The 13,513-nt window shown below is 58.0% G+C and overlaps 1 protein-coding gene and 2 long non-coding RNA genes across 5 annotated transcripts in view; 1 reads left to right on the plus strand and 2 right to left on the minus strand.

Annotated features, from left to right (window-relative positions):
- On the plus strand, nucleotides 1-3,360 carry LOC137484165 (signal-regulatory protein beta-1-like). 2 transcript variants are annotated; one of them, XM_068207779.1, is made up of 6 exons: nucleotides 1-230; nucleotides 283-481; nucleotides 1,428-1,787; nucleotides 1,913-2,114; nucleotides 2,498-2,537; nucleotides 2,868-3,360. In XM_068207779.1, exons 2-6 carry the CDS (start codon nucleotides 418-420, stop codon nucleotides 2,991-2,993), a joined length of 792 nt encoding a protein of 263 aa, XP_068063880.1. In that variant the 5' UTR covers nucleotides 1-230; nucleotides 283-417; the 3' UTR covers nucleotides 2,994-3,360. The 2 variants fall into 2 exon arrangements, with proteins under 2 accessions (XP_068063880.1, XP_068063879.1); XM_068207778.1 differs by having other exon boundaries at nucleotides 6-230; nucleotides 2,865-3,360.
- The window catches only part of LOC137484168 (uncharacterized), a 16,882-nt gene continuing 4,335 nt past the window's right edge, over nucleotides 967-13,513 (minus strand). For both annotated transcript variants that reach the window (XR_011004770.1, XR_011004771.1), the window contains exon 2: nucleotides 967-1,019. This is a non-coding gene — a long non-coding RNA (uncharacterized lncRNA). The remainder of the gene's footprint in view (nucleotides 1,020-13,513) is intronic.
- The window catches only part of LOC137484167 (uncharacterized), a 6,567-nt gene continuing 2,012 nt past the window's right edge, over nucleotides 8,959-13,513 (minus strand). Inside the window, exon 2 of the long non-coding RNA XR_011004769.1 lies at nucleotides 8,959-9,758. This is a non-coding gene — a long non-coding RNA (uncharacterized lncRNA). The remainder of the gene's footprint in view (nucleotides 9,759-13,513) is intronic.

Here is a 13,513-nt window from a genome sequence, read left to right on the forward strand (position 1 = left end):
GGGTGCGGGATGGTGTCTCTCACGGGTGGGTGGTGCAGAGCAGTGCCCGGGATTCACCGAGCGTCCCACATCCCGCAGCCCCGCTGCTCCTGCCCCTCACCGGACCGGGGAGGACGCAAAGCCGCTCCCTGTCCCGAGCCCAGGGCAGCCGCTCGGTGCCAGGTGGGCCGGGAGTGATGCCCGGCGGGGTCTCGGCAGGGTGATGCCCGCCGGGAGTGATGCCCGGCGGGGTCTCGGTAGGGTGATGCCCGCCGGGAGTGATGCCCGGCGGGGTCTCGGTAGGGTGATGCCCGCCGGGGGTGATGCCCGGCGGCTCTGCTGGCCCCCGCCCGCCCCGAGCAGACACCAAAGCGTTAACCACCCTCTCGACTCAATTTCCTGTCCCGCTTCCCCTTCCCTAAAGTTTGGGCAGAACCCATGGCCGCGGCAGCAGCTCCGCTCCTGTCCGGGCAGCGAAGCCCCGTCCAGCGGCAGCTCTTGGGTGAGTCAGAAGTGGGGCGCCCCAAAGCCTCTCGGGGCACCCCTGCCCCGTCTGCCCCATAAACGCGAGTGGGCGGCAAAGAGAAACACCGGCGGGGAGGAGGGTGGTCCTTCCCCGAGCACCTTTTGGGGTCAAACCGTCCCCGAGGGTGCAGAGCATGCCCAGCCCCGGGATGGGCACAGCCGAGTGGAACCTGCCGAGCTGCTGCCATACGTGTCGGGGGCTTTGGGCAGGAGAGCTCTGGGGACTGGAGGGGTTTTGGGGACCGAAGGGGTTTTGGGGGGCAGGAGGGATTTTGGGACAAGAAGGGGTTGGGGGGCTGTGCTGGGCTACAGGGCTGCACATCCCTTCCTAGGACACTGGTTCCTGGCTGGCTCCTGGCTGTGAACCCCAATTCCTCCCAGAGCCCCAGTGATCCTGGCGGCTGTGAAGCAGAGCCAGGGTGTTAATGTTTAACAGCACTCAGGAGTTTTTCCTGCCAGGAGTTCCCCTTGGCTCCCTCTGCACCTCTCTGGCCTCCAGGCAGCTGCAGCACCTCCTGCAAATGACAGAACAGGATGCAGATTTATCAAATCAAAGACTTGCAGAACTGTTTGGGTTGCAAAACCCCTCTGAAATCCTCGTGTCCAACCGTTAACCCAGCACTGCCAAGATCACCACTAAACCATGTCCCCAAGTGCCACATCTACATGTCATTTAAATCCCTCCAGGGGTGGTGACTCCACCACTGCCCTGGGCAGCCTGCTCATTTTTCAGATTTGCCCCTTGTTCATTTTGAACCAGTTTTTGAAGGGTTTCCTCCCTCCCAGTGCCTGTATGTTGTCTCTGCCACATCCCAGGATATCTCTCAGCTGCAAATTGGGGGATACTGGTTCTTCTCTATCTGTGAGGCTGCCCTTGCCTCACCCCATCACTCATCCCTGAACCCTCCTGTCTCTGTGCCCAGGTGTGAGCAACCAGCTGGGTCAGGACTTCAGTCTGCAGCAGCCCCAGGCCAAGGTGACGGTGGCAGCGGGGGAGACGCTCACCCTGAGCTGCACCACATCTGGAATCGCTGGACCAGGTCCTGTGATGTGGCTGAAGGGCTGGGGCAGTGGGAACACGACTGTCTATGACCAGAATAAGCAGGATCCCTCCTCCCGTGTGACGAGAGCAGTGAATGGGTCTGACACAGACTTCACCATCCACATCAGGGACTTTCAGCCTGATGATGTTGGCACCTACTACTGTGTGAAGTTTGTCAAGGGGAGCACTGGTGATGATGAGGTGTTTCAGCATGGCAGTGGCACAGAGGTGTCTGTGCATGGTGAGTGCAGCCCAGTGGGACACCTCTCCCAGGGAGCCCATCCCATAGCCCCCACCCTGCCCACAGTGAGGTCCTGCTCTGCCCCACACCGACCACCCTCTCCTGCTCTGCCTTTGTCTCCACAGAGGCAGCCCTGCTTCCTGGAATGGTGGCTGCAGCTGTAGTGCTCTGCTTTTTCCTCCTCCTCGGCCTCTTCATCGCTCTTTGCATGTACAGGAGGAAGCACCAAGGCAGGGTGGGCAGCCCCTGCCCAGCCAGGACAGTGGCCATGGGCAGCTTCTCATCTGTCCCTCTGCAGTGCTGTGCAGGGACCCCCGGCACCTCCAGGTTTGTACTCAGCACCTCTTCCTTTTGCACCCTTAAATGAGCAAACTATCTAATCCACCTGCTTTATCTTGGCTTCCTTTCTTGTCTGGAGCTGTAACTTGCCCAGAAATGGTCCTTTACTCACAGGTGCACTGTTCTGTTGGTTCTCTCTGCATTGCACGGGAGCTTCATGGTAGGGAGCACCAAGTACCAGGGAGCTCCTGCAGCCTCTCACCATTTGTTTGAGCCCAGCCCAGATGTGCAGTCAGCACTTTGTCCCTGTTCTCTGCCTTCAACAGGGACATCCTGCTGAAATTTGGGAGGGGAATTGAGGGCTGTGCTGGGTGGGGAAAGGACCCACCTTCCTTTAGTTCTGATGGTCATCCTTATCCTTCCCCCTACAGAGAAGTCCTGGATGCAGAGAGCTCCCACCTGCCCAGCCAGGTAGGAGTCAGCTGTGAGTATGGGGAAGCACATCCCATGCTGATGCCCTGGCAGGAGCCCTGCAAGGCTCTGGGGCCAGGGGGGACATCGGGTGGGCAGCAGCTGCCTGCACGTGGTCCCTGCACACTCTGCACCATAGCACCACCTCTGCAGCTGCGGCATCACCAGCCTGGCTTGAACCTGGTTCTTGGTGTTGTCCTGTGCAAGGCCATGGGGTGGTCTCCATGATCCTTGTGGGTCACTTCCGACTCTCGACATTCTGATTTAGGGTTATTTTTTTGAGCCTTTCCTTGCGGCAGCATTCCCCATTTGTGTGCACTTTTGCAGCAGAGCAGCAAGGAGGAGAACGACATCCACTACGCCGACCTGCAGCTCCTGCCCCCGGCCCCACGGCGCGGCAGGAGCCCGGGCACAGCCCCCACCGAGTACGCCAGCCTCAGGGGAGCTGCCAAGTGACGCGTGGCACCGCTGCCTGCGCGGCCAGGCCGTGTCAGGGTGGAAGAAGGGACGTTTCTGCAGGGCACAATAAAGAAGAAGTGGAGCTGTTTGCGTGGTGCACCCTGATCTCAGCTGGGCACACTGTGCTCACCATGTTTGCATCTCAGGGGAGCTCTCCCAGGACCTGGAAGCTTTCTTGACCACAGGGTCAGACCACGAGGCCAAGCACCTCTGCCTTGTGCAAGCTGCTTGGTGCTGATGACACCAGGAGGACCTCACACATACCTGTGCCCACCAGCATGGGCCTCCACTGGCCCTTTCCTGGCCCACAGGTCCATAATTTGTGTTATCTTTTCAACACCCTCACTAAAGCCAGCAAACAGCCTTCTGTCCAGTCCTGCTGTGCTCAGAGCAAGAGCAATAGTGCCAGCCCTGCAGGGTCCTGGGGGTATGTGTGCTCCACACAGCCCTCCCCCCCCGCTACTGCTGAGCCCCCAGGTCAGCTCACGACTCCTACCTGCCCCAGGCAGGGAACCTGCCCAGTCCCACAAAACCTGCATCTCCTGGCAAGGCAGCAGAGGCTCTCAGGAATGGCCCCTGATGCTGCTGCTCCAGGCTGAGGCCCAGCCCTTGCCCACCTTTCCCTGCCCTCCTCAAGGGGCTTATGATGCTGTTAAGGCCAAGGCAGCTGGTACCAGCTGGCCCTTCTGCCCCTTCCCCTGGTCCATGCACATCTTCAGCTCTAGTCCATGCACATCTGCTTCATGCACATCTGCTCCTGCACATCTACTCCATGCACAAGCACTGCTCAATGCACATTTGCCCCATGCACATTCCCTGCTTCATGCCCACATGTTTGGTACCCACCTCCAAGGGAAGTGGGCCAGTGGCAGGAAGCCAGAGGGCCGAGGTGGCAATGGCAGGAAGCTGCAGGTCACACTCCACACTGGCCACTGCTGCAGCCCCCAGCAACACCCAGTCACCACATACAGCCCCCAAGCCACAATCTCCCCAGCCATGGCAGCTGAGCTCCCACCAGTTGTGGCCCCAGCAGCCCCCTTGGCAGGAGGAACTGAGGCCAAAACAGGCTTTCCAGGCAGAGGAACCTGCTGCCAGCACCGCTGTGTGACCTTGAAAGCTGATAACAGTCACCAGTTTTTTTCTGTGAAATGAGAAAAGAGAAGTGAAATAAGACAGTGTGACCCAGGGGAGCAGGGCTGGCAGGGAAATCCTTGAGGGGACAATATTGTCACAGTGGGGAGAAAAGCCACTACAGAAATCGATTTGCACGACTGAATATGAGTCACCTGCTCTGGGGATGTGAAGTGGGGATAATTTGGGGTCAGTCCTCTCTCAGGGACAGCCTGGGGACACCCAGCACCCCATAGGCACAGTGGTGGTGATGAGTTTGCCAGGTCAGGGGTCCAGCACCTGGCCTCAGCCTGGCTCCCTCAGTGGGAGGTTTGGGGTGTTGGGATGAAGACTCTCCCAGCATCATTTCCCGAGTGGAGCCATGACTGGGCCATGGATCATTTCCCAGCTGAGGAATTGGCTGCTCTGAGCAGCACTTGGGTTGCCCAGGCTCTGTGCAGGGACAGCACCAAAACTGGCAGAAACCTCACATCAAGGCTGTGAGCACGAGTATGTAAAATACGTGGGTGAGACTGAAACCGGGGATAGACCTCGAGGACCAGAGGAAATGAAATTCAAGGGGATTTACGGCTTTTTAAGCACTGGGCTGAATCAGGAGGGGGGAAATTCAGTTTGATAGGAGCATATGCAAAGCAGGGAGTGAGCAGAGCACCGGCAGAATGCTCTGCACCTAGGAAAGGGCCCAGGTCTGCGGCTTACTGCCCAGGGGAGGGATTTGGTGGTTATTAAAGGAAAATCCTTTAAGCCTTCAGCCTGGGGTGTGCCGGCAGTGAAAGCACAAACAAGCGCCTGGGCACGGACACAAGGTAGGAGCATGCCGGGGAGCAGAGCCTGGCTCGGGGGGCACAGCCTGGCTCAGGAGGCAGCACCAGGCAATGCTGGGGTCATGGAGTCACTGCTCATCCATGCTGTTTTCCTGGTGCTGCTGGTTGTCACGTCCCACTAAGTGACCTGCTTGGTTGGAAGGTGTGTGTGGGAGGTTGGGAGCTGCCATTGCTGGGGGGAGGCACAGGGCAGTGCCGGGGTTGAGGCTGGCACCCACCAGGCTCTGCTGCCACAGCTGGGGACTTCGGTGCAGAGCAGAGGTGGCGCCTGGATGGGTACTGGGAGAGTGTTGGTGTCCCGGGGGGAGAGGACACGCTGGCTTCAAGCAGGTTTTTGGCTGTGTCCCTGTGCATGGACACTCTGGGGCGGTGCCATGCCAGGTTTACCTCGGCTGTTCCTCAGCGTGTGTGTGAGCCGGGTGCCAGGACCTCATGTAATGGCAAGGCCAAGGAAAAGGGCTAAAGGGCTGGGGAGGCTGATCTGGGCTGCACTGTGATGGGCTTCTGGGCAGCCAGGGGATGCTCAGGGGCTGCTCTGGCATCTGATGCCAGGAGGTGGGAAACATCTCCTGGAGATGCCAGGGTGAGAGGGCTGGCAGGGCCTGCTAGGCAGTGGTGTGTGCCATGGTGTGAGCCATGGTGTGAGCCACAGTGTGTGCCACAGTGTGTGCCATGGTGTGAGCCACAGTGTGAGCCACAGTGTGAGCCGTGGTGTGTGTCACAGTGTGTGCCACGGTGTGTGCCATGGTATGTGCCATGGTGTGAGCCACAGTGTGAGCCGTGGTGTGTGCCACGGTGTGAGCCACAGTGTGTGCCACAGTGTGTGCCATGGTATGTGTCATGGTGTGTGCCATGGTATATGCCATGGTGTGAGCCACAGTGTGAGCCGTGGTGTGTGTCACAGTGTGTGCCACGGTGCCATGGTATGTGTCGTGGTGTGTGCCATGGTGTGAGCCATGGTGTGAGCCATGGTGTGTGCCACGGTGTGAGCCATGGTGTGTGCCACGGTGTGTGCCATGGTATGTGCCATGGTATATGCCATGGTGTGAGCCACAGTGTGGGCCGTGGTGTGTGTCACAGTGTGTGCCATGGTATGTGCCATGGTATATGCCATGGTGTGAGCCATGGTGTGTGCCATGGTATGTGCCATGGTATATGCCATGGTGTGAGCCACAGTGTGGGCCGTGGTGTGTGTCACAGTGTGTGCCATGGTATGTGCCATGGTATATGCCATGGTGTGAGCCATGGTGTGTGCCACGGTGTGTGCCATGGTATGTGCCATGGTATATGCCATGGTGTGAGCCATGGTGTGTGCCACGGTGTGTGCCGTGGTCTGTGCCATGGTGTGCTGTTCCATGCTGTGCCGCGGAGCCAGAGTGGGAAGCGTGGGCTGTGCCAGGAGCCACGGGGAGCATGAGCCTCCACCACCCAGCACAGAGTAACAGGGAGCAATTAGCCTGGAGAGCGGCTGATGGGAGGGGCTGGTCCCGGCAGCCAGGGCAGGGGAGCAGCGATTCAATTATCGCCGAGGAAGAGCATGGTCTCAGTGCGTGGGCTGGCTGAAATGCGGGGATGCAAGTGTCTCCTTTGTGTCCTGGGGGACAGGAGAGGGCTGGCTGCACTCACGGGGAATGGGACAATGCTGAGCTGTGCTGGTGCCAGGGCTGGGCAAGGAGAAAAAGGGAGAGACGGGGATAAATGCCTTGTGCCCGGTCCTGGCATGCTCCGGCTCAGCAGTGAGAAGCAGAGGCGCTCTGCAGTGGCAGTGTCTGTCACAGGGGTGGGTGCCCAGGGGATATTGTGTCTCCGGGAGTAGTCATCACTCCATCTGGTCTCCTCCGGTGTCTGACAGGCCAGCAGCTCTTGCCAAGGGCCTGGTTTGTGGGTGTCTCTATCCAAGACATCCTTGTGCCCCTGCTCTGTCCCCATCCCTGTCCTAGCTACCGTGAGACCGTGGTGCCCACAAGTCACCAGGGAGAGACAGGCCAGTCCCTTTGCACATCAGCGTCACCCAAATAGCCACAGGTCTAAGAGCATGCAATGCCACAGGGACCCTACAAGGCCCCCACGATGCCACAGGCATCCAGTGATGGTCTGGGGACCCCATGGTGCCATAGGGACCCCATGACACCAAGGGGACCAGGCAAAGCCATAGGGACATTGTGCCAGCATGCCAGCAGGACGCAGCAGGAGAAGCTGGAGGAGCAGCTGGGTGCTTTGAGGGGGTTAGAGGGAGTGAGAGGGTCTCAGACACTGATTGTCCCCCAGAAATGCCTCATGGGTCTTGTTTGTGCCTGCTGGCTGGCCTGGGCTGGGTTCCTGCCAGAAGAGACAACAGGAGGGAGAAGTCCTGGGATGCTGCATGGTTGGAACCTGCTCCCTCCAATTCCAAATCTGTTAGCTCACCCCTTTGCAGCTCCCTGTTTCTCAGGCTTTTCCTTGGAAAGGAACAAAGCCAGAGTAAAACGGTGACATGCTTTACACTGGTTCTGATTTATTCCAGGTCTTACTATTGAATCTTATTCCCTGGTTTCACAGTTGTTGTGGATTTTCACCAAAGGGGATAAACAGGTCTGGGATTTGGGGTTGTCATAGGAACTGTTTCTGTGCCACAGCCTCACTGCCAGCCTTGTCCCCTCCTGATAGAGTGGGGGCTCTGGCCAGCACAGCGGGGATATCTCCAGCCCCCCAGGCACAGCCCCAGTGACAGCCGGGATATGGGGCAGCCACCCCACGGCACTGGGACACTCAGGATGTTCAGGAAGGAGATGGACTCCAAGCACTGCCCAGCCAGGCCCATGAAACAAACTGGGACCCCCAGGCTGCAGACCAGGGCTTTTAGTTGAGAAGAGCTGAAGGTGTTTGGAGGATGCTGCTTTTCCCTGTGGGTTCTCTGGTGTCCAGTAGAAGGTTGTGGTGTTGCAGTTATTGCTACTGGGAACCTCTCTGGCCAACCTGGAATAATTTTAATTAAATCCCTGGAGCTGAAGGGGTGTGGAGTGGATGGGGGCCTGCCCTAGGACTATTCCTCATCTCTTCAATTGCAAGGGGAGGGGGTAGGTAGTGAAATTGAAAAGTGTCACGCACATCCTTTGTGCCCATCACTCCTTTGGCCTGTGCGGTCCTTCCCTGCGGGACACCATGAGGCCAAGGCTCTGGCAGTAATTAAAGAGGGGTTTCCAGGGCCATGGGACAAGCAGGAACATCCAGTGCTTAAGAAAGACTCACATTGTGCTCTCAGTGTTGGATGGGACATTGCTCAAAGACAATCATCCTCTGGGAGGGCAAATCAAGCTGCAGTGCTGGGTCCTGCCAGTGCCCGAGTGAGGGTCCCAGAGTGGGTGGGAGAGGGCCCTGCCTGCACTGGAGTTCCCAGGGCTCTTCATGCTGGATCAGCTGTTGGTGTGGTCCTGGTCCTGCCAACATCCCCATGTACATTGTACCCAAACTGAGCCCTGCACACTCCTGGGGATGCTCCAGGTGGTTTTGTCCAGCGAGAAGAGCTCAGAGTAGGGAAACTCTCTGGGGAGCTCCCTGTCCCAAGGGCAGGAGGTTGTGGGGTCCCTGGTGCTCTCTGCTCCTCCCGGCACCAAGCGACCCTAAAGTGCAGCTGTGCTTGGCCAAGGCCCCAGCGCTGGCTGCCCCGAGCCCGGCACAAGTGTCCCTCTGCAGAGAAGTGCAGGGAAAGGGAAAAATATTGAGAGAGGCAGGAGAAGGGGGAAAGCAGGCGCTGCAGGAGGGAGCACAGCACGGCCTGAAAGCTCCCTCTCAGCAGGCTTTTGTTCGCCCTGGACGTGCCCAGCGATGCTGCCAGCCCAGAGGGGCTGTGCTGGCGCCGGTGGCTCCAGGCGATCCTGGAGCTCCGAGCCTGTCCGGCGCCTCGTTCCAGCGACGTGCCCGTGGGGAGGATGCAGCTGCCTCCAGCGGGAACCCCCATCACCCCGCTGGGCTCGGCAGTGCTCGGACCCACAATGCGCTCCCGAAAATAATTCCTTCTGACAGATCCATTTCTTCCACATGGTTCAGACTTAATTTTATAATGGTATCAGTAGCTATGGCAACGTGTAAAAATAACGGATCCCCGAGCCCGGCAAATTCTCTGTAAACAGCTCCCGTCTCCCGGAGCCCGGCTGGGTGGGCATCACCCCTTGCCCACGGCTACCGCGGCTGCTGCGGTTTGTGGTTGGGCTAGGATTCACGCGATGACTAATTAGCAGCGTTAACTGCTTATGCCTTGGGATGATGATTCCATCCGCTAATCCTTGGGGCTACGCTGGGCTAATTGGGTGGATATCATTAACGCTGGCGGTCAGGAGCTGTCCTTACAGGATTGAAGCACAGCGAAGGCTGGAGCACCCCTCTGGCACCCCAGACCCAGCACGGGGCTGGCAGCCACGGGGGGCTGGACATGGCTCAGCCCCCACGGTGTCAGGGGGCCACCAGCCCCATTCACAGCTCCAGTCGCCCCAGAGCCGCCGCTGCTGCACATCCACACGTGTGCACACGAGGGAACGTGCACACCAAGGCGAACAGGCACACGCAGATCAGATTTCTGCACGCAGGACCCCCCGCAGCAAACATCAGCCGGTGCCGGTGTCTGTCGCAGCTCAGAGGTCTCTGGTCACCGCCGCGAGTGGATAATCCCAGGCAATATTTTCTAAACCTGTTAGACATCACACAGACCCTCTAAATCCCTGATCCCCCTCCAAGGCTCCAGCGGGATGGCAGCACTTGGCAGCTTGGATTTGCAGCTTCTTATCAGGGCCAGCCCCTTGGAGCGATGCAGTCCCCGGGAGTGTGGTGGATCCTGCTGACCAGAAATAATCCCCCAGATTTTTGTTTCAACTTAAAAAAAAAAAAAAGACAGACCAACACAAACCCCTTGGAGAAGCATTTTTCTCAATCCAGCCTCCAGCAGCAGGGCCAGAATAACCCCAGCCACACAGAGATGAGAGTGCTGAGCCTCAACAGGGCCAAAATAAAGAGCCAACAGGTCCGGAATGTAGCTCCTGAGCCTTGGGGCTGCTATGGGGACAACATGGGGACAGTGACACAGGGACAGCCTGGCAGCAGGGCTGGGGATGACCCTGAGGGCTGGTCAACATCCTCTTCCAAGGGCTTTGTCTGGCTGTTTTCGTGTGCAGCCCCCCTGCATCCCAGCAGTCATGCCATTTCCACCATGAGGCATCACATCCAGTACTTTCACAAATGACCCCATGAAGCCCCCACTGCTGGACACACCATCTTCCTTTGCAGTAAAAGTGGCACGGGGTCGTACCAGGTCTCCCACCCCTCATGTGCCATGTCTCAGCCCTCCATGGGGCATCCCTCCGGCGATGCCCACAGGCCAGGTTCCACAGCACAAATCCCACCTCTGAGCCTGGATTTTAGCACTTCACAGCAAGGGCTCAGCCAAGCAGGAAGCAATGGGCTGAGCTGGCTGAACATGATCAATCCCCCACGTTAGCAGTTTTATTTCCATCCGCAGCTGCCGCAGGACTCTCAGGCAGTGCAGCCTCGATGAGCTCCAGCCGCCGGCCCGGCAGCACAGCGTTATCTGCTGCTGCAGCCTCGGATGTGCTTTCATGATAACGATTTGCAATCAACAGAGAACTTGGAGAGGATGCAGAAAAAACCCCAACAACTGGCATTAGAAACTGAGATGATATCGCTCTTCCCTCGGCCGAGCTCCACCACAGTCCTGGTGGTACCACCAAGGGGAGATCAAGGTCTTCTCCAGCGTTGCTCCATGGGGCTGGCTGTGTGCTGGGGGATCTGGGTACTGGCACTGCTACCACATCCCCAGGAGCCAGTACAGTGCAAAACTTCCCCCTCCAGAAGTGGGAGGGAGGCTTTAGTTCAAACAGCTCCCAGGAGCCCATCAATGATTAACACCCAGCTCTGAAATGTCCCTGCATGGCTGGAGCTCTGTGCCTGCACCCTGCCTGCCCTCCCCCCGTCCCTGCCACTTCCTCCTCCACAGCACTTCTGCTCCTGTGGTTGGAGCAGGGTCCCAGGGTGGGCACCAAGGCTCCCTGTGGCTCTGGAGCCCATCAGAGCTGTGGTGAGCCCAGATGTTCCCCATACAAACAGCATAGACGTCTCCCAGTTTTGCAACCACTGGCACAAAGGGTGCAGGACTGGGGCCACCCTGTGTCCCTGCTGAGCTGCCCTGAGCGGGGTCTCTCTTGTGCCCCTGTCCCTGTCATCAGTTAAGGTTGGAACAGCCCCCTAAGATCATTGAGTCCAACCATTCCCTCAGCACTGCCAAGCCAACCATGTCCCCAGGTGCCACATCCACATGTTTTTTGAACACTTCCAGGGATGGTCACTGCACCATTTCCTGTGCAGCTTAGTCCCGGGGCTGTGCACGTGTTGCAGACCCACAGCAGAGAGCAAACCCTTCTCTGGGGCAAGGGGCAGGATCCTGTTTGCCAGGAAAGGTCAGCACAGCCCTGCCAGCGCTCGCAGCACCTCAGCGGGCACAGGCACCAGCACTGCCAGCCCTGTCCTTCCCAGCCCACACTGCCGCTGTGTTTTCCCAGCCCGTCAGCAGTTTTGCCCTAAAACCCCTCACTTCAGGTCAGCCAGGGCCGTTTCCAGGCCAGGCACAGGATATAAACCACCTTTCCTGCTGTGACACAGCCGTGAGGAATTCCCCCAGAGTGTGAGCGTGCTGGGCTGCATTAAGGAAGCCCGGCCAATTCACCCGGTCTGCAGCATCCCACAGGGCACCACTGCCGGCTGGGAGCAGCCTGGGAGCACAGCCCGGCCCTGGCATGGCTCAGCTGCCCTGTGGATACGGTCCCTGCTCAGCCTGTGGGTTTTCCTTCTTGCTTGGTAGACACTGGTGGACATTCTGATGGTGGTGGGTGGTCTGACACTGGGCTCTGCTGCCACTGCTGAAGCCCAGGGTGACAACATGTGAATGCCACGAGGGCACTCGGAGCATCGCTCCAACCCAGCAAAGCCCAGCGTGGGCAGGCAGAGCTGTATCCCTCCCTCATCCTCCCTGAAAATAATTTCAGGGGCTTGGAGGGAACCAGCTGATTCTGGCAGTGCTGGGGATTATTTCAGTGGCAGAGGGACACTAAAATTAAGTGGGCTGTGATTTGAAGCCTGAAGGAGGGGGCAGAAACAGGCAGCAGGTCTGGGCAGTGTCCACAGAGGGGCCTCCTCAGAAAATGCCCTATGCCAGGGAGAACCTCACCTCCATCCTACACATCCCCCTTCATCAACTGGGCCCCAGAGCCCTAACAAAGACCTGAGAGAGCTCAAATAACTCAGCTGTAACTCCTAAATCAGCCAATAAAAGCTTGGCTAAAACAATTACAGGCAGTTCCCATGAGCCCCCTCAAGAGGTGAGGGGCAAAGCTCATGCACAGGCTGCTCACGGAGCATCCTCCACAGCCTACCCCACCCTTCTCCTGGCAATCACAGCCTCAACGAGGCCCCTGCAGCTCATCACCCTCTCCAGGGTCTCTCCCATATAAGGGGGTGATGTGGTGCACCCCTTCCCCAGCTGCAGGTGTTCATGGTGGTGGATGCTATCACAGGAGTATGAGGAGACAGGTAGGATAATACCCCTGCTTCTTAAATCCACTTTTAGAGGGCTGTGTGTGCCCCTTCCCTGGGTCATAGTCCATGAAAACCATGCCCACATTAACATATTGCTTGTTATAAGTTAACATGAGATAAACTAATTTAAGCTTCCCCTGTACTGCATGTCTCGGATTAAATTGGCAAGGTACCTAATGAAGCTGCAGCTCCATTTGTTGTGCTGGAAGCCCTAAATATCAGCAGTGTAATTGGTGCTCCCCGCTTCAAGAGACATTTGTGTTTCTCTCCCAGCTGAAAGCCCTCTTTGGGTGCTGACTGAAGCCTGAGAGGTGGGGGTGGGGGGAGGCTGTAGGATGTGTCCACTCGGATCTTAGGCTGGAGGGGTCTTGGAATCTGTTTTTGAAGCTGGAGGATGGATAGGGGGAACATGCTGCTCTCTGTCTGGATGGAGGCTGCACTGCCTTGTGGGTGCCAGAACAGACCTTGTGTGGGCCTGGTGCTCTGATGTGGTCCCACAGGGTGTTCTCTTGTGGTGAGCTGTGAAAGTAGCACCTCTTGGGGGGCTGGGCCGGGAGGCGCTGGTGGCTGGGACTGGGCTAGGATGGCTCTGAGGTTCCCCAGGGTGGTGAATCCCTGTGGCACTGTGTTTTCTGGTTTATCAAGGAATCTCTGAGGCTGGAAAAGACCTATGAGATAAGCAGTCATTATTGGGGAGGGCTCCCATAAGTGCTGGCTGCTCGCTGGTGCTTGGGCATGGCTCTGTGCCCACAGCCCCTAAACAGCACCTCTGGATGCTGAATCCGGGGTATTTTCCAGGCTGATGTCCAAAGTATTGGTGTTTTTCTGTATCCCTAAGGTGGTTTGGGTTTTGAAGGGTAGACTGAGCATTTTGGGACAGCTGATGTGGCCACTCAGGCTATTGGTACTCCTCCCTCTGTGCCATCCCATTGCTGGAGCGGGGATCATGAGGGACAAAGTCCCAGGCAGAGAAAGACTGCAGTC

This window comes from Anomalospiza imberbis, chromosome 17 (assembly GCF_031753505.1).
Source record: "Anomalospiza imberbis isolate Cuckoo-Finch-1a 21T00152 chromosome 17, ASM3175350v1, whole genome shotgun sequence".
Taxonomy (NCBI): Eukaryota; Metazoa; Chordata; class Aves; order Passeriformes; family Viduidae; genus Anomalospiza; species Anomalospiza imberbis.